General features: G+C 39.2%; 2 protein-coding genes across 3 annotated transcripts in view; both read right to left on the reverse strand.

Moving 5' to 3' along the window:
• The window catches only part of LOC311059268 (uncharacterized protein), a 61,086-nt gene that overhangs the window by 13,417 nt on the left and 28,984 nt on the right, over positions 1-18,685 (reverse strand). The gene's annotated exons all lie outside the window — the stretch shown is intronic.
• LOC311059040 (uncharacterized protein) lies at positions 11,360-17,299 on the reverse strand. Its single transcript, XM_084076616.1, has 4 exons — positions 16,888-17,299; positions 16,552-16,638; positions 14,126-14,217; positions 11,360-13,729 (listed from the first exon to the last, which is right to left on the reverse strand). Exons 1-4 carry the CDS (start codon positions 17,255-17,257, stop codon positions 13,571-13,573), a joined length of 708 nt encoding a protein of 235 aa, XP_083932742.1. The 5' UTR covers positions 17,258-17,299; the 3' UTR covers positions 11,360-13,570.

An 18,685-nucleotide genomic window follows, 5' to 3' on the forward strand; every position in this document is an offset into this window, starting at 1 on the left:
TAAACAATTGTGAGGTTCCAGCACCCTGGTAGAACAGGAAATCAATATTCTATTCATTGTAATGGTGAGAGTTGCGCATGTTGGTGGTAGTTTCAAACTGGAGCTGGCAGCCCTGTCTGCAGTGGTGTAGAGGACAGCACGAGAGGAGAGGATGTAGTCACTGAGTAGCCTGTATGTCTAGCTCCGATAAGTGTGAAACCTTCAACTTAACCGCAAGCCTTTATGCCTCGCAAAGATCAAAGAGAACGTTTTTCTACAGTACGTCAACTGTATCAAAAAATATTAATTTTTCATTACTCGTACAGGTATAAGCAGCAAAATATGCAATATCCTTAAAAAAAAAAAGACTATGCCCAGGTCCAATTCCCGGCCCTGGCAATGTGTCCCTGAGCAAGACACTTATGGTTTTGCCCACTCTTTTGATAATTGTAACCAAATGGACTTTTGAGGTTACTAAAAAAGAAAAGAAAAAACTACTGACTGCGCCAGTTGGAATTTCACCAACAACCAATTAAGGTTTTAACTTTAGAAAAGGAGGTTTGTAACAGAGCTTAAAGAACTGAGTAGGGAGGCTCAGGAAAGACACCAAGTTAGCAAACATGACATTTTATTCACATTAAATTTAAATCATGTAACAATTTAGGCCACTGTAATAGATTAGTTCCGGTCTTCCTCAATATGTTACCATTCCATTTTTAACTCGATAAACAGCAAATAAATTAATACACAGCACACAAAACACATAGCACTACAAAAGGGTTTACTGAAATCTCAATAAGTAGTGGCATAAAAGAGGGAGGACCAAACATTCCAATAAATCAGTGGGTCTAAAACACCAGATCAAATAAATACATCTTTTCAATAAGTTAACATTACGTGCACGTAATATACCTAAAATCACTTACCATGGGGCGAGCAGAGGGCAGCGTGTCTTTGCAGAATGCTGCCTCACTTAAACATCTACATTTGAACTATAAAAACATTGCACCGCACTTATAAATTGACCTCATACCATAAAATCAAACCATACTCTCACCGGTCACACTGGGTCCCACTCTGCTTGCTCCATGTTCAGTCTCTCTCTGTGCCAAAACACATTGTTTTTTAAAGAGCACTGGCACCACACCCACAAACACCTGCAATCAATGACACAAGCAATTAGTTGGCATCAATGACACACCCACATAGACACCAGTAGGAATACAATAAATGACACATTAATACTCCACCCGGTTACATAATCATTGCTCAATTTTGGGGCTCTGGCTCATGGACTATATCGTCGGTGTCCAGCCAGGACCAGCTAACTCCATTTTCATTTTTTTTTTTTTTTTTTTTTTCATAAATCAAGGCTATTGAACACCCTTTAGGTCTGTGTAAAATATCAAAACATTTGAACCAATGAAAAGTATTAAAAAGCGCCTCTGACGAAAACTCCCAACTCCATTGGATCCTCAAACTGTCCGTCAAAAACAAACAACTTCCCCCTCTCCTATACAGCGCTGCTTTTCAACAGCATGAGTAGAGCGCGTTGCGCAGTGAACGAGGAGGAGGACCACGTAAACAAGCTCCCCGTAGTCTGTTAAAACTATGCAGTGTACCTGTTTATCAAACTTAGCACTGACGCTAATGTTATGAAAACAAGTAATTATATTTCTAAAATCTATTAAGTGTTTAATGAGGAGAGCAATGTGACAAGAAGAAAGGCGTTCATAGCATTTCTGTCGCGCTATTCTACTACCTCTTTGCAGAAGTTATTGTAATATTTAAAGTCCTGTTTATTATTGTAGGCCTATATAATAAGTGGCATGAAGCATCAGGGCATTAATTCACACGTTGTTGTGATGCATTGTGAGCTTGGAGATCCATTGTTAGCTTTTGAGAATTTGTACCCTTTTGAAACCTCTCCCTCAGCAGCGAGTGGAGCTACTGTTGTTTGGACACCTAACTCCACTTCAGCTTGATTTCTGCTCGTCTGAAACTGCTAACTCCACTTGCGCTGGGTAAAGTGTTGATTTACCCGCGATTTGGTTAAAGTGTTGATAATATAATGACACATGCAAGTATCTGACAATATATAAAGTCACTATACCAACTTTGATGAGGCAGTATTGCTTTGTTTTAAAAATATAAGGTTTTCTTCATTTCCTGAAAAACGTATATTTTGTTTTTGCGTTTCCTGAACAATGAGCGTTTTGGAGTTAGCAGTTTCTGGCTGGACAGCAGAGATATGCAGAACGTCATGCAATCAGCTTACAGGTTACTGGTATGAAAAACAAGAAATAATTATGTACAATTAGAAAAAGTGCTCCTCGGAGCACAGGTCCGGTAGGTTATTGTGGCCTCCTGGCGGCGCTATAACGGCAATGTGAAAAGGGTGGCATTTCTTCCTCAGCCTAGTGGGAATGTGCATGCAAATTAACACGGAAATCGCACGCTGTGTTCATGATTTGAGACATTTTGTTACAGGTTAAGACTTTGACAGGGGCCAGTTTGGAATTGCAGTCTCCTGAAGGTGTTTTTTTAGGGCAGTTTTGAAAGTAAGTAGGGTTTTACACTCCTTTACTTGGACTCAGAGACTGCAGCGCCAACGTGACGTGATGTCTGGTCTTGCAGGGTATCGTAAATGTATACAGTTTTCGGAATCTGAAACACAAAGACAGAGAGAAATATGTAGTATTTGTAGTGTAACGTCACCAAGATGTCCAGTCAGAGCCGGAAACTTAAACAGGGAACTTATTCAAGTGTGTAGACCAAGATGCAAATCCAACCAAGCAGTTGCACTATCCTGTCAGCGAATATAGGAACGCTCGCCCCATAACACACTCACCCCGTGTCAAATCCGCCGACCTCGGAACGGTCGCGGCACCCGGTATTCCTAATCTTAACCTCAGTAAAGCTATGCCCAAACCTAACCTTATTCCTAAACTTAACCTCAGTAAACTAATTAGGAATAACCTAACCTTATTCCTAAACGCAACCTCAAACTACGCCTAAACCTAACCTTATTCCTAAACGTAACCTCAGTAAAACTATGCCTAAACAAACCTTATTCCTAAACGTAACCTCAGTAAAACTATGCCTAAACCAACCTTATTCCTAAACGTAACCTCAGTAAAACTATGCCTAAACCTAAACTTATTCCTAAACGTAACCTCAGTAAAACTATGCCTAAACTAACCTTATTCCTAACCTTAACCTTAGTAAAACTATGCCTAAAACTAACCTTATTCCTAAACGTAACCTCAGTAAAACTATGCCTAAACATCTAACCTTATTCCTAACCTTAACCTCAGTAAAACAAATACAAGAATATCAGAACCGCTGGGAGAGAGCGGTCCGCAAATGTTTTTGGGGGGGTAGTGTGTTTTGGGGTGAGTCTTCCGGTAACCTGTCAGCTAAAGGGCCAGGCCCGCTAGAAAGCTAACATGCAGCTGATATGTTACAGTAGTAGTAGTAGTAGTAGTAGTATACATTTACACATGAACTACTGGGATGTACAGTACAGTTACACAACCATGGCAGATGTATGGTACATTTACACATGAACTACTAGACACAGAATTGTCCTCTGACCTCTTCATAGGTGGGATTTACAGGTGAGTCAGAGGTGACCGGATGATTCGGTTTGTTGCGACATCGAGCTGATGAATAAAAAGTTCAAACAGGCAGATGTTAATAATTGCATCAAAAGGAAAACACAAGCTTACTTGAAAAAGTTTTTTTTTTAAAAACTCTATAATAGTGGTTCTCAGACTTTTATGGCTTCAATACCCTGAATTCTGATAATCTTTAGCTGACTACAACATTTTGCTTCAAAAACTGAAAGAGAAAAGCATACAGTTATTTCGTTTTTAGTTATTTTTTCGTAGTGAATTTGGGTATCTTCAAAAGCACTATATAATAATAATAATAATAATAATAATATTCATCATCATCATAACAGGTGATGATGATTTATATTATAAATGTCATATAATATTATTATTATTATTATTATTATTACCCTTATAGCATGCATATCTCTGCTGTCCGGCCGGAACCAGCTAACTCCAAAATGGTAATTGTTCAGGAAATGAAAAACAAAATATACATTTTTCAGAAAATGAAGAAAACCTTATATTTTTAAAACAAAGAAATACTGCCTCATCAAACTTGGTATTGTGACTTTACATATTATCAGATACTTGCATGTGTCATTATATTATCACCACTTTACCCAAATCCAGCTCAAGTGGAGTTAGGAGGTTTTGTCCATCATTGAGTGGAGTTAGGAGGTTTTGTCCATCATTGATAAGAACAGCTGACAATGAATCTCAAAGCTCACAACACATCACAACGCATTGTGAGCTTGGAGATCAGCTATTTATGGTGTGCGCCATCCTCATATACTAATAGATCAAGCTGAATGCTGTACTTAAACAACTTTTATTTTAACATGCATTGGAAACATCCATGGATCTAACTGTTACCACTGTTGTTCTTCTACAGTTGAGTACAACAAACAATTCTGCCTCAATACTCAATACTAAATGTATTTAACAAAAGCAATCATGGCACACCAACAATAAATAAATGGCATATCAATAAAAAATACATTCATGAATAATAGAATCTGTAGCCTATCAAATCTGTAGCCTACTGCACTAACAATAACAACCACAGTTGCATTTACCTATCCATCAACATTTTATTATTACACTGTTGTGTGTTGTGTGTTGCCTAAACCTTCCAGTCACTGGGTTGGTGAAAACACCCCGCAAAACGGTGACCAGAGCCGAGAGCAAATGACTGTTCACTTAAAGTCTCTGCTAAAGGTGGAGGGTAAAGCATGAATGCAGTCTGACATGAGTGATATTCAGTCACATCCTGCATATTGATTTAACGCTGAAATTACACAGTGAAAACTGTCCAAATTTATATCTGACAATTGGTCAAAAAGAAAGTCTGAATTACGTTTTTTTAAATCTGTAGTATTTATATTTGACAATTGGCAAAAACCCTGTATATATAGTATGCAGCAGTGGAGAGCATGAGAGGAGGGGGGAGTTGTTTGTTTTTGACGGACAGTTTGAGGATCCAATGGAGTTGGGAGTTTTCGTCAGAGGCGCTTTTTAATACTTTTCATAGGTTATTATAAAAAAAAACTTTACACAAATGTAAAGGGGGTTCAATAGCATTGATTTATGAAAAAAAAAAAAAAACTGAAAATGGAGTTAGCTGGTCCCGGCTGGACACCGACGATATGATGCTATGAATGACCAAAGAATTAAGAATAATATTATCCATTAAATCCTGTACGTTAACTTACGATTACAATTGTACAAAAGTACAATTTAGCCATTTAGCCTGTGCTCTCATTAGCGACTTACAAGTGCGAAGTCAGAGTAAAATGGCATGAATCCATGATGTCAACAAACAACAGGGTAAATAGTTACATAAGTGAAGACACAACTCTTGCCACAATTAAACAAGTTTACTTCAGTTAAACAAGTTTACTTCAATTAAACAAGTTTACTTCAGTTAATCAAGTTGACTTCAGTTAAATAAGTAAAGGGTGAATTCATCTATCACAGAATAAGTAGATGAAATAGGGAAATAAAACTAAGCTAAACCTAAAATGAACTACCTAACCCACTGTAGCATTTAGTAACTAGTTGAAGAAATTGAACCAATTTAACAATCTTTTACCTTAACTTATTAAAAGGTACAAGATTTAAATCTTGTATAACTTGAATCCCTCTACCTAAACTTAATATTAAATCAACCACCTTAACTTAGCATTAAATCCTGTACCTTAATTCAACATTAAACCTTGTACCATAACTTAATTTGTTAACTCTGTTTGAGGTGACAGACAGAATAAAATTATATAGAGCGTGCCAACGACTCGTCACCACGGGGGGGGCGTGGCATAGTAGCTGCAGACATACTTGAGGGGGGCAATGTTAAGTCAACCTGGTTTTTACCCCTCAAAGATGTCCGCCGCTACCAAAAGACACTTGTTGACGCCCCCTTCAGGATTTTTGGCAGGCTCTATACATATTATGTTCCACAAAGCTGTGGGTGTATTTACACTGAGCTCTCAGATTTATATTGGAGAATTATTTTCAGTCTGGTGTTGATTGGTTCTGTATTTTTTAACACAACGGTTTGAGTTCTAACAACTAAACTGTTAAAGTAGTGAAACTCACTTCATATTTTACCATAAGTCACATTTAGATGAAAATCTGAACCCTACATATATGACCTAAAAGTTGTACAGACCTGCTAGTACTGTGATCAGAATAAGGTTGAGAGCCACAGACACGACGGCCAGAGACACGAGCAGCCAAAAGGTCAAATCCTTCTGCGAGCCGAATGGCACTGACAGCTTGCTAGCTGGAAAAAGCAAACTCAAAGTAAGTTTCGTCCCAAAAGAAAAAACATTAAAAAACACATTAGAAAAATGTATAACTGAACAATAACAATCATCAATCTTCACGTTTATTTGCAGAGCACTGTTTGGAAGATTTGCAATCAATAATGATCCTTGAGATTCTTCATTCTGTATTTATAAGGGGTGAAGTTTAGTGGATTGAACTGAGATTTAGAAATGCAATACTACTTAAAGATCATAAATGTTTGAAGTTCAAATCTTTCAGAAGTCAGAAAGCTTGTCATACTTACGAGAGACAAGATGGAAGGTTTCATTCAAAAAGGTGGTGTCAAGTAGGGTGCAGTAGTAAAATGTCATCTCTTCCAGGGTCACGTTGCGAATGAACAGACGGTACCCTGGCTTCACAGAGTACCTGTCTCTAAAAGTCTCATTGTAATAAGTAGCATCCTCCACCCTGTCACTGAATGTTCTCAGGATGGGAACAGGGCATCCTCCCAGTTGCTGCATGTACCAGGTGACATCTTTTTTAATACCCAGAGAGCAGTTCAAGATGGTGTCTTGTCCCACTTCCACAGGGACATTGGTGATCCATTCCAGAGTGTGGACAGAAGTCATAAAAACACCAAAGAAAAACAGAGGCATTTCTACGCGTTTCTCCATGTTGACCAGATCACAGTGGGGGGAGATGTGATGTCTCTCAGCTGTGGTACTAAATCTAAACACAATAGAGGTATGACAGTGAATTATCAGCCTTCCTCTTTAAAATAAGTTTGACGGCAATCAAGACAGTTTCTAATTGGAAGTATGGTGACATCAACCTCAAAACCAGTTAACCGATGGCACTGAGAGAAAATAATAGCTGTATAACTTCCTGTCTGAGACATTTATGGTGTCTGTCTAACTGATCATGTTCATGTGATGCAACCACAAACAGCTCACTCATATAGGAAGTTTAAGACACTTCTAATTCATGTGGTATCTGAATAAGCAAGAATTTATTGAGATATGTTACAGTTTTAACTAAATCTATTTTCATGGCATGGCTCTGCAGGAGTCTAGCCGTCTATAAGAGGATCGGTCTATCTGTGTGTTCATTTATATTCTCATTTTCATATTTTTAGCGGCTCTAGCCGCTCTATACCTTGTGTTCTTATATCTCCACAAATTGTTTTCCCATGTTTTTTTGTTTTGTTTTAACTTAAAATTTATAGCAGTCAATAACACATTTTGATACGTTTTAGATATGTCATAGACGACTGGTGACTGGCACCCCTAAATGTCATGTTAGCGCCGCAAAAAAAGAAAAAGAAAAAACACGTTTGTGTGCTTTATATTGATCTTTACAGTAGCTGGAAATGTACAGTAACACTTTACACTTTAAAGGTCGGGTCTATAATGCATTATAATTACATTTATAATACATTATAATGTGCTTATAAAGCATTATAACACTCGTTATAAATCATGTATGACAATCATGACAATGTTTATAGCGTATTACTTACTTTGATCATCCTCTCTAAAACAGGTGTATTATATTGAAATATTTGATTGTTCATTATAATACACTACAATAGATCACCCATGTATTTAGGTTGCTTCTATGTAACATTGTATAGCTAATTTAATTGAGGTTTTATTTAAATGACATTTACTGAATAACTAAATGTTTGTGCTTATTATTATTAATATGTTGCTGATATCAATTTTAAGTACATTAACATAATGCATGAACAAGAGTGATGATACAACACCCCTGTAGTAGTAGTAGTAGTAGTAGTAGTAGTAGTAGTAGTAGTAGTAGTAGTAGTAGTAGAAAAGGAAATCAATAGTTTAGTTATTGCAATGATGAGGGTAGCTGCATGTTGGTGTTAGATATGAAACTGGAGTTAGCAGCTCTGTCAGGACAGAACTATATAGAGAGGATGTGGTCACCAAGTAGCCTGTATATCCTGCGTAGCACCAATAGGCTACATGACAGATGTGAAACCTTCAACCTAACCACAAGCCTTGCAAAGAACACCTGCCTCACTGCAACCACCATCTCTGCAGGCCTCTGTACAAACAAAATGAATGTAGTTTTTCTATGCTAACTGTATCAAAAAGGCTTTTTTTTGTCATTACTCATACAGGTATAAACAGTGAAATGCAATTATGTGAGGTCCTCAAAAAAATACTGTGCCATGGGGCGCCAATAGCCAAGTGGTTAAGATGTGTTTCACATAGGTTCTGATGTCTGACAGTGAGTCCCATCCCGGCGGACCTTGGCTGCACGTCACTCCCCGACTCTCTCTCCCTAATTCCTGTCTCTCTGTGGACTGTCAATGAAGGCAGCTTACCTGCTTACCTGTCTATGGTGCTTACTATGGTTCTTACCTGTGTTCTATGGTGCTTACTATGGTGCTTCTGTGTCTTCTATGGTGGTTACTATGGTGCTTACCTGTCATTTATGGTGCTTACTATGGTGCTTATCTGTCATCTATGGTGCTTACCTGTTTGGTATGGTGCTTACTATGGTACTTGCCTGTTTTCTATGGTGGTGTTACCTGTTTTCTCTGGTGCTTACAATGGTGGTGCTTACCAGCTGTCTATATGGTGCTTCCCTGTTTTCTATGGTGCTTTCCTGTCGCCTATGGTGCTGACTATTGTGCTTGCCTGTCTTCTTCTTTTTGACAACATAATATAGCATGACTTGTTAAATATTTTGACAACTTAGTATAGTTACTATGACTTCTTCCCCCCCCCCCCCCCCTTTTATTTTACATTCTTGTATGTATTATGTATTGCTGATGAATTGAGTACAACGGAAACAAGCCCCTGTTTTTTTGTGTTATCCTTTTAGGATAACCTTTGTTAAAACTACTACTAAAAGTATTCAATCAATGAATCAAACAAACAAACAAACAAACAAACAAACAAACAAACAAACAAACAAACACAGAGGTTTTGACAGCTGTCTTGGAGATCATATTCTGTGAAGCAAAAGACAAAGCAAAAGAAGAGTCACTGGTCACTGTCAGGGTCACATAACAGGCAGATATTAATAATTGCACCAAAAACAAAAAGCTTGCTGCTCCTCCATGTTACTGTGCAAAAAAAGAAAAGAAAAATAATTATATATCATACACACACATCTACAGTAACTGTACGTCAACATTAACCACTGTAAAAAAAAAAATACTTATTTTCTATTAATTAACACCCCATGAGATTATTTTGTTTTTGTTGCATTCCAAAGCCAATAATTTGATCACCGGCAGAGTCGGTAGGAGAGTGTCCTACTGACCGATGACCCGGTCATCAAATTATTGGCTTATTAGGAATGCAACAAAAACAAAATAATGTCCATGAATTCAAGGTTTCATGGGGTATGTAATTGATAGAAAATATGTCATATTTTGGGTGAACTACTCCTTTAACATTAAATCATCTACCTTAACATTAAATCTTGTACAGTAACATCAAACAATAAAGGACCACTTCACCCATTTCCAACATTTTTCTTTTCATATACCGCAATGGGTCCTCAATAATGATCATTATAAATTAGTATTATTATTATTATTGATCATTTTGTTTTAATTTGCTATTTTTGCTTAATATTTTGCAGATAATTTTAAGCACATAATGCATAAACAAGTGTGAGGTTCCAGCACCCTGGTAGAACAGCAAATCAATATTCTATTCATTGTAATGGTGAGAGTTGTGCATGTTGGTGGTAGTTTCAAACTGGAGCTAGCAGCTCTGTCTGCGGGGTAGAGGACAGCACGAGAGGAGAGGATGTGGTCACTGTGTAGCCTGTAGATCATGTCTAGCACCTATACATGACAGATGTGAAACCTTCAACTTAACCACAAGCAGTGCAAACTAACTGTTGGAATTGTCAGTGCTCTGGGTGGCCAGAGATGGTTAAACAGGGGGATGGGACTTGAGACTGAGACTTTGACTGCTGAATTGTACGAGGTGGTGGGGGCGTGTGCACTGTGCACATGGGGTGATCACTGCCTGCCTCCTGTGAATCGTTTTGTTTTTATTTTTGTTTAATTTCTTTTTATTTTAAAATAAATCACAGACCTGTTATTGCTCCTTCTCGTGTGGCTGAACGCCACTTGTCCCTCTAAGAAGTTAGTCGTCGACCACACAGGGCCACAAAACTATCTAACAAGCCGGATCTCGTTCGTTATCGGAATCAACCAGACTAATCACTCCACCAACTAAGAACGGCCATGCACTACCACCTTGCAAAGATCAGAGAGAATGCAATTTTTCTATGTCAACTGTATCAAGGTTTAATTGCCATTACTCATACAACTCATGCAAAATACAATTATTCGAGATCCTCAAAAAATACGACTGTGCACAGGTTCGATTCCCGGCCCCGGCAATGTGTCCCTGAGCAAGACACTTAACCCCTAACTGCCATGATAGCCACTAGCTTCTTCATTGTTCGCCTCTGCCACCCCCTCACACCACCCTGTTTAGAACAACAGAGCCTGCCTTCTTCATAAACTTCACAAACTTGTTCAGTCTGAATATGACCATAATACAGCAGTGGTTCTCAACCTGTGGGTCGGAACCCCATGCAGGGAGGTGGGGGTTTTCTTGTGTTACCACCAGATGACTACTGTATAAGTGTTTGTAATTGTAAATAATTGACTTGGGGCCTATAAAACCTTAACGTTGCTTGCGTGTGTGACCTCTACTATCCATCGAGCCAACATTAATATCAAGTACTGGGGTATCATCAGCGCTAGTGTGAGCACAGGAACATGGCTCTGGATGTATTTGTACAGTGTATGTAATGTAATAATATATGTACTCTGCGTTTGTAAAATAAACTGTCATCGGAGTGGATTTTATTTTCATTTATTTTCCTTTGCAGACAGAAATATGTTAATTGTTAAGAATGTTAATCTTGGTGGATACTGATAACATGATGGAGGTGGTATTTGCACCTGTAATGATCTGAATGATTTCCCCTCCAATTTCACAGATTCAAACTTTAAACGTTTTTCATTTGTTTTCTAAAATTAATTTAAATTAATGTATTTCATTCATACCTTTGTTCAAGTTCATTTAAAACATTTTATTTGTTTTGTCTTTTTTATTTTTTTTATTTCAATGTACAGTTTTCATAATGCCTTACAGGTTCCTGTATATAAACTATGTTACGACCCCCTGTCTAGGGTAGGGGGAGGTGACATAATGGAGGACAAAGTCGCTATCAAAAATGAATTGATTTTATTTTCCTTTTTTTGTACAGAGATTTTAAACTCTTTTTTATCTGCCAAAAACTTCAGGGTGTCGGTTTACATTTGCAAAAACTCTACCTTAAAGAAAATTACCCCCTAACCTAAACCTAACCAAAGAAAAAATATACAATTGCTAAACTTACCTAACTAATGAATAAACAGAAACAAATAACGAAGTGGTTAAACCAAATAAAAAGACCAAACACCCCTACAAGGCGAATGAACAGATGAATACAATAATGAATAAAAATGTGCTAATATATACAAAGTAACTTTAACTCAATAATACTGGTCAGAAAGCAACAGGTTCAACTATAAGGTAACTGAAGATCAAACAAAGTAACTGAATGAGTCAAAGGTAACTGAAGGTCAAACAAATGACTGAAGGATAAGGGAACAAACAAACGGGCTACATGGGTTCGGGGAGACAGAGGGATTGAATCTCTGCTTGCTCTTTCAAATGAGAGCGACCAGTCCCCATGACTGTCAGGACAGAAGGAGCTTTTGTAGGTGAGCTCCAGAGAACAGCCAACCCTGGCTGGGGTGGAGACAAAGGGGCGACGAATGGGAGCAGGGGAACAGCTAGGGCTACTAGTTCAACGTGTAAATGAACATCTCAAAGACTTATGTCTAATGTATTATTTCACACATTACAACAACACTACAGTCTATTACTTAACCTGTGTTTTAGAAACATTTCATGTTTTTTGATTTTTTTTTAAATAGAATCTCATTCCTGTAGGGTGTTTCATCATTGTTAGTGAGCAAACCAGTGGCATCATCAGCAAATGTAAACATCTCTGAATGTACCTGTCAGACTCAGGCCCAGGTAGCCCAAAGATCAGAGGGGCCCACTAGAAGAGTGATAGACCACTCTACCACGGGTTGGTCCTTACTTTTCAGAAGCTGAACCGAAAGTTCCCCACATACAGAGGTACATCACCATGCAGGCAATTTGATTAATTGATGTATTGCATACTTTAACAGTTTGTAAAAGGTACAGTTATAACACAAAAAGCCCTGAGGTTGGGTATTAAATTCATCAAGACATGTCTAGGTCCTCTTTTATGGCACTTTTGAAGGAGGTTATGGAGTCACACTTTTTGATGGCTGTTGGTAGGGAATTCCACATTTTGGTTGCATGATGATTTAGTTGAATGAATTCATCCCATGTTTGTGCCAAATCAGGGGGGAATGAGATCAGTGGAGCTCCCTCTGGTGTTGTGCCTGTGGGCAAAGTAGGCAAGTACCATAGGGGGCCCCAAGGGCTCAAGTCAGTCAGAAGGGCATCCTGGCATTTTCTGATTCCCAACAGTCTCAAGAATCATCTCTGCTACGAAAAGCTAAATATTGTACCTACACAAATTACATTAAGCGTCGTTTCGGGCTAATCAAGGATTTGTTGATCTTGGTTTGAAAGATCTATTTTAATTTCAGTTGTGTTGCCCCAATTCATTTCAAGCATTGTTTAACAAAATGTACAATTAAAACCTTAACACATGATTAAAACGTTGACCTGCGATTAATTTGGATTGTCTGCCATGATAAACGGCAACAATGTGTGTCTCTTGGGTCTAATCAATAGTGTTGCTTTTGTATTCCCTTTTGAGAGAAAAATAGTAGACCTTGTGATAGTTTGTGCAGCCAAAGAAGAAATTATTTAAACATTCTAGAGTGGCTGATGGCTGATTTAAGCAGTCACACCATCCTTAGTTTGAATATAGAGTCTGAGCTGTGATGACACACCTGTGGTGCAATGAGCTAATCGATGCACACAGGATTAATGAATCATCCACACTCAACAGTGATAAAGTCTCCATGACAGGTTTTTATATTACACAAGGGTTCTCCTCAAACCGTTATGGCTTGATTGAGCAGGCACAGAGACGCACGTCAAACACTACTGCACAGTAACATCGACCACCACTGTGTGGGAGGGTCATTGTACCGGAGCTGTTGGGACAGGCAGCTGGGTTTTGGAGTAAACACAGCCTGAATCAGAAAGGAAACCACCAGGAGGGATCAGGGGCTCAGAGACTGCAGCGCCAACGTGACTTGATGTCTCGTCTTGCATGGAATTCCTCCCAGATTCCCGTATCTGAAACACAAAGACAGAAAGAAATATGTAGTATTTGTAGTGTAATGTCACCAGGAGTTCCAGTCAGAGCCCTATGCCGGGAACTCAGACAAGTGTGCAGACCAGGATGCAAACCCAACCAAGCAGCTGCTGGCCCTGTCTGCTAAAGGGCCAGGTGAACTAGCAAGCGGACATGCAGCTGATACGTTACAGTAGTAGTAGCAGTATGTACTGTAGTATGTGAACAAGCTGGTGAGGAAGGCTAACTCTGCTGGAGTACAGACAGTACACTGCAGAACCATAACAGATGTATGATACTGTACATTTAGGCATGAACTACTGGGAGGTACACTACAACCATGGCAGATGTATGGTACATTTAAGACATGAACCAAAGACACAGAATTGTCCACCGACCCCATCGTAGATGTGGTTTAGTTGTGTAGTTGAGATGCCAGGGGTGACGGGGTGATTGGGTTTGTTGCGACATCGAGCTGATAAATAAAAACCTTCAAACACATCAAACAGGCAGATGTTAATAATAGCATCAAAAAGAAAAAAAAAATCTGCCGGTTGGAAACCTCATTATGTCCAAAACTGTAACTTTTCAGGATTCAAATTCAAAAGTAGCAAAAGTAGCAGATCTACAAGCTCGAAACGTGTAGGTCTACTACTTTTGATGCTTTTGTATGACGCTGTAGTGTGATCAAGTAGAGCATTCATTTACGAAAAAAACACAAAACGTTAGAATATGGAGATAAGAGGTTTCTGCCCAACAACAACATTATATTCTCTATAACAGTGGTTCTCAGACTCGTTTGGCTTCAGTTCCTCTTTCCTGAATTCTGATTCCAAGTACACCCTTTAGCTGACTACATCATTTTCCTTAGAAAACTGAAGGAAAAAAGCATAGCTAAAGTAGTTTTGTTTTTGTTTGTTTAAAGTAACTTTGGGTATCTTAAAAAGCACTATATAAATGTCATGTATTATTATTATTATTATAGCTAGCATATGATGCTATTAATGAACAATACTTTTGAAGAATATAACATTGTCAATAAGAGATGGAGTGAAAGAAGTATAATCAGTGCCTCCTGAGCAGATTTATTTTTAACTTTGGCCATAACATTTCAGATTTGATGTCAATGTGCAAACAAGTGTTGGGCTAGTAATGTTTTTTATTTCATCAGTAAATTCACACGTTTATCAATCTATCTAAAACAGTGGTGTCCAAACTTTTTTTCGAAGGGGGCCAAATTAGAAAATATGAAAACACCCAAGGGCCAGCTTGCGCACGCGCAAACATTTTCGGTTATAGGCGGATTTTGGGTGTTTTTGGGCGTTTTATTGTTACTTTATTTCGGTTTTAGGGTTAAGCAAGAGCTAGAGAAGGTGCTGCCATCCTGAGGCGAAGGAGGAAAATGCAACTTTCACTTTTATAAATATTTTTTATTTTTTTGAAGGTGCAGGCCAGCAGTAGTCTGACACTCAGCCTGAATTTTCATTTCGTTTCACTCCATTATTCAGTCTGAAAGCCCTCTCAATGCAGACGATTTCTGAGATGGGGGCATGGCCAAAGTGGGACTCTTTGGCAATTGGTTCATACTGGATTATCCCGATCCCGATTCGTCGTACAGATTTTCAACCGAGAAACACCCGCCTTCGACAGTGTCACCAAACCCTGAATGTGAGGCAAACGATTCAGGGGGTGGAACCAGGCTAGGCCGGCAGTTCATACTACAATTTAGGAATGAAGCCAAGGGCCGTATAAAATTTGTCCTCCTGCCGCAAATGGCCCGCGGGCCGGACTTTGGACACCACTGATCTAAAATATCATTAAACATAATAAAATGAATTCTTCCATTTTCCACTTTCTCTGAAGTATCACCGTAGTTCAAGGTTCATGGTTCAATGTTCAAGGTTCAACTTTATTTGTCAGCATCAGCAATACCATTTACAAAGTAAAAGGCACAGGAAATTAATTATGCGCTAAAAACCAACACAGCAGCTACAGTCTCTAGAGTTAAGATGTTAAATGTAAAACTAAGCTGCTTAAGTAAATACAAATCTAAATAGAATATATATTTAAAAAATCCTCCATGTACCCGGATCCCCATTTGAAACGGGAGGCATGCGTTAATCCGACAGACCTTTTCTCCGACTATGTGGCATCCGCGTGCGGTTAGGGTTAGGCTGCGGGTTTGGTTCGGGTTTAGTATTGGAAACGTCGGAGCGCTGCGCTGTCGGAGGAATGCGCTGTCGGACTAACGTACTGCACCCATTTGAAACACTGCTCTATTTATCATACTAATACATCTAACAGACTTTTACCCAAACTTGGCTTTAAATCATCTATCATAACTTAATATTAAATCCTGTACGTTAAGTTACAATTATTATTTACAATTGAGTCATTTTGCATGACTCAATTTTTCCGCTTTCGCATTTTTTTCCCATAAATCATGCAGTGCTATTGAAAACCCTTTATGTCTGTGTGTTGATTAAAAAAATATTGAACCAATGAAAAGTATTAAAAAACAGAGAAACAAAACTCAGCTAAACCTTTAAAAAAACGTAGCAACTTTTACATTTAGCAGTCTGTTGAAGAAACAGGACCTACAAAATCATCTACCTTAACTTCATCATTAAACCCTGTACCTTAACTTGATTGGTTCTGTATTTTATAATTTGAGTTCTAACAACGGGATCAAATAGGTTATTAATTATGTATTTCTTAATTTTAAAAAAAAGTATTGTAACAGGTTTAATGTTGGTATGGCATCTGACATCTGAACCCTAGTTCAGGGGTACCTGTGACCTTCTAAAAGTTGTACATACTGTACCTGCAAGCACTGTGATCAGAATCAGGGACACGAACATGAGCAGCCAAAAGTAAAAATTCCCCGAACAGTCTTTGGCTGGCACTGGCACTGAAAAAAATAAGAATAAAAAGTACATGTCATGAATCCCAACAGAAATAAATTAGAAAAATAATAATCATCTTCATGTTTATTTGCAAAACACTATTAAGAAGCTTTGCAATCAATAATGATCCCTGTTAATTCATTTGAGATTATTCATATTTATAAGGGGTAAAATGTACTGGATTGAACTGAGTTGAACACATAAAATGTTTGAAGTTCAAATCGTTCAGAAGTCAGGAAGTTTGTCATTCTTACCAGACACAAGATAGGTTTCATTCAGAAAGGGGGAACTGTTGTTCCCTATTGTTGTGCAGTAGTAAAATCTCAAATCCTCCAGGGTCCCTTTGCGAATACACAGACTGTTCCCCAGCTTCACAGAGTACTTGTTTTTGAAAGTGTCATTGTAATAATCAGCATCCACTGTTCTTTTAGTGTATGTTTTCAGAATGCGAACGGGTGATCCTTCCAGTAGCTGCATGTACCAGATGATCATATTCTGATCCAGAGAACAGTTCAGCAAGATGTCTTGTCCCATTTCCACAGGGACATTGTTCCATCCCTGAGTGTGAACAGAGGTCATAAAAACTCCAAAGATAAACAAAAGCATCTGTGCGTGTTTCTCCATGTTGTTGTTCAGCACAGAAACCAGCTGTCTGTCTTACCTATACTGTCTCAATCGCAGCAGAGAAGATTATAGCTGTGTAACTTCCCGTCTGAGACCTTTATGGTGTCTGTCAAACTGATCATGTTCATGTGATGCAACCACAAACAGCTCGAACTGCAGGAAGTTCAAAATGCTTCTTATTCACAATGAAATCTGAATACGAACATATTGAGGTATGTTGCACTTTTAACAAAGTCTGATTGGAGCCACAGTGCCACATTGTATAATCCCCCCGACACACAGTGTGCATCTTCCTCAGACCCACGGTCAGACAGGTACAGAAATGTGTGATATTGGTGGTTTTCCGGTTCTCGGAAACCGTTGGCCCGTCCGAATTGTCACTTGGCACTTCACACCCAGGGGTCAAATGAGACACACACACCCAGTTTGAGACTGCTCGTCGCACTCTTTCCAAGTTACGCTGGGGACAAATCTCTATGTGATAATATATATTTATTGAGCACTGTTGGAGCTTCACCATAGAAAGTATACATTGAAATTGAGAATAACAAAAATTAAGGCAGTTGTCCAAGTCTTTAAATGTAGCCTACAGCATTATTTGCTTTGTACAATGTATGTACAGAGCTTTTTTTATTGTTTTGCTTTTTTTTTCTCATAATACATGAATACATTTAATACAATAACATTAATTTAAATGTATCAACGAATGGTATTAGGTATGTAGGAGACAACTGTTTTAATTGTAGCGTAATCTTTCAAGACAGATTCTGCTAAAATAGTTTTTCATTCTTTTTACCGTTTGGGAACCACTGACCTAGGCTATAGACAGGGTTGCATTGCTCATGGGACGGCCTTGCACGCTGTGCAGGAACTTAATTGACCAGGAGCACACGCAGGCACCCGCATAGATTTAAAACTACTTTAAATTCACACCTCAACAAAGTTTACAAAGGCTCCTGACTCAGACCAGGTGGATTTGTCAGGGCAGATTGAAGGGTTCTGCGCACACCGGCACAGAGGGCACAAGCAGGCAGGGACGGAGAAGACCGTTCGAGGCCAGGACAGCCGCCGGGGTCCTGCCGACAGAACCCCCAGGCAGCCACCAACCCGCGCCGGCCCACGAGACAGGGACCACCACCAGGAACGGCAGGGGCCTAGTGGCACGGGAGGGGGCGAAGGTCAAGGGACCCCAGGACAGGAGGGGTAGCGGCAGGGGAGACCCGGACAGCGGGCGAGGAACCGGAGGACCACGGCGGACCACGACGGAGTGCTGGGCAGCGGTAAGCTGGGCAGCGGAGTGGTGGGCAGTGGAGGCTCCTGGATGCTGGACAGTGGAGGCTCCTGGATGCTGGACAGCGGAGGCTCCTGGATGCTGGACAGTGGAGGCTCCTGGATACTGGACAGCGGAGGCTCCTGGATGCTGTACAG

The sequence above is a fragment of the Gymnoscopelus microlampas genome (assembly GCF_963454915.1).
Source record: "Gymnoscopelus microlampas genome assembly, chromosome: 13".
In the NCBI taxonomy this organism is placed as follows: Eukaryota; Metazoa; Chordata; class Actinopteri; order Myctophiformes; family Myctophidae; genus Gymnoscopelus; species Gymnoscopelus microlampas.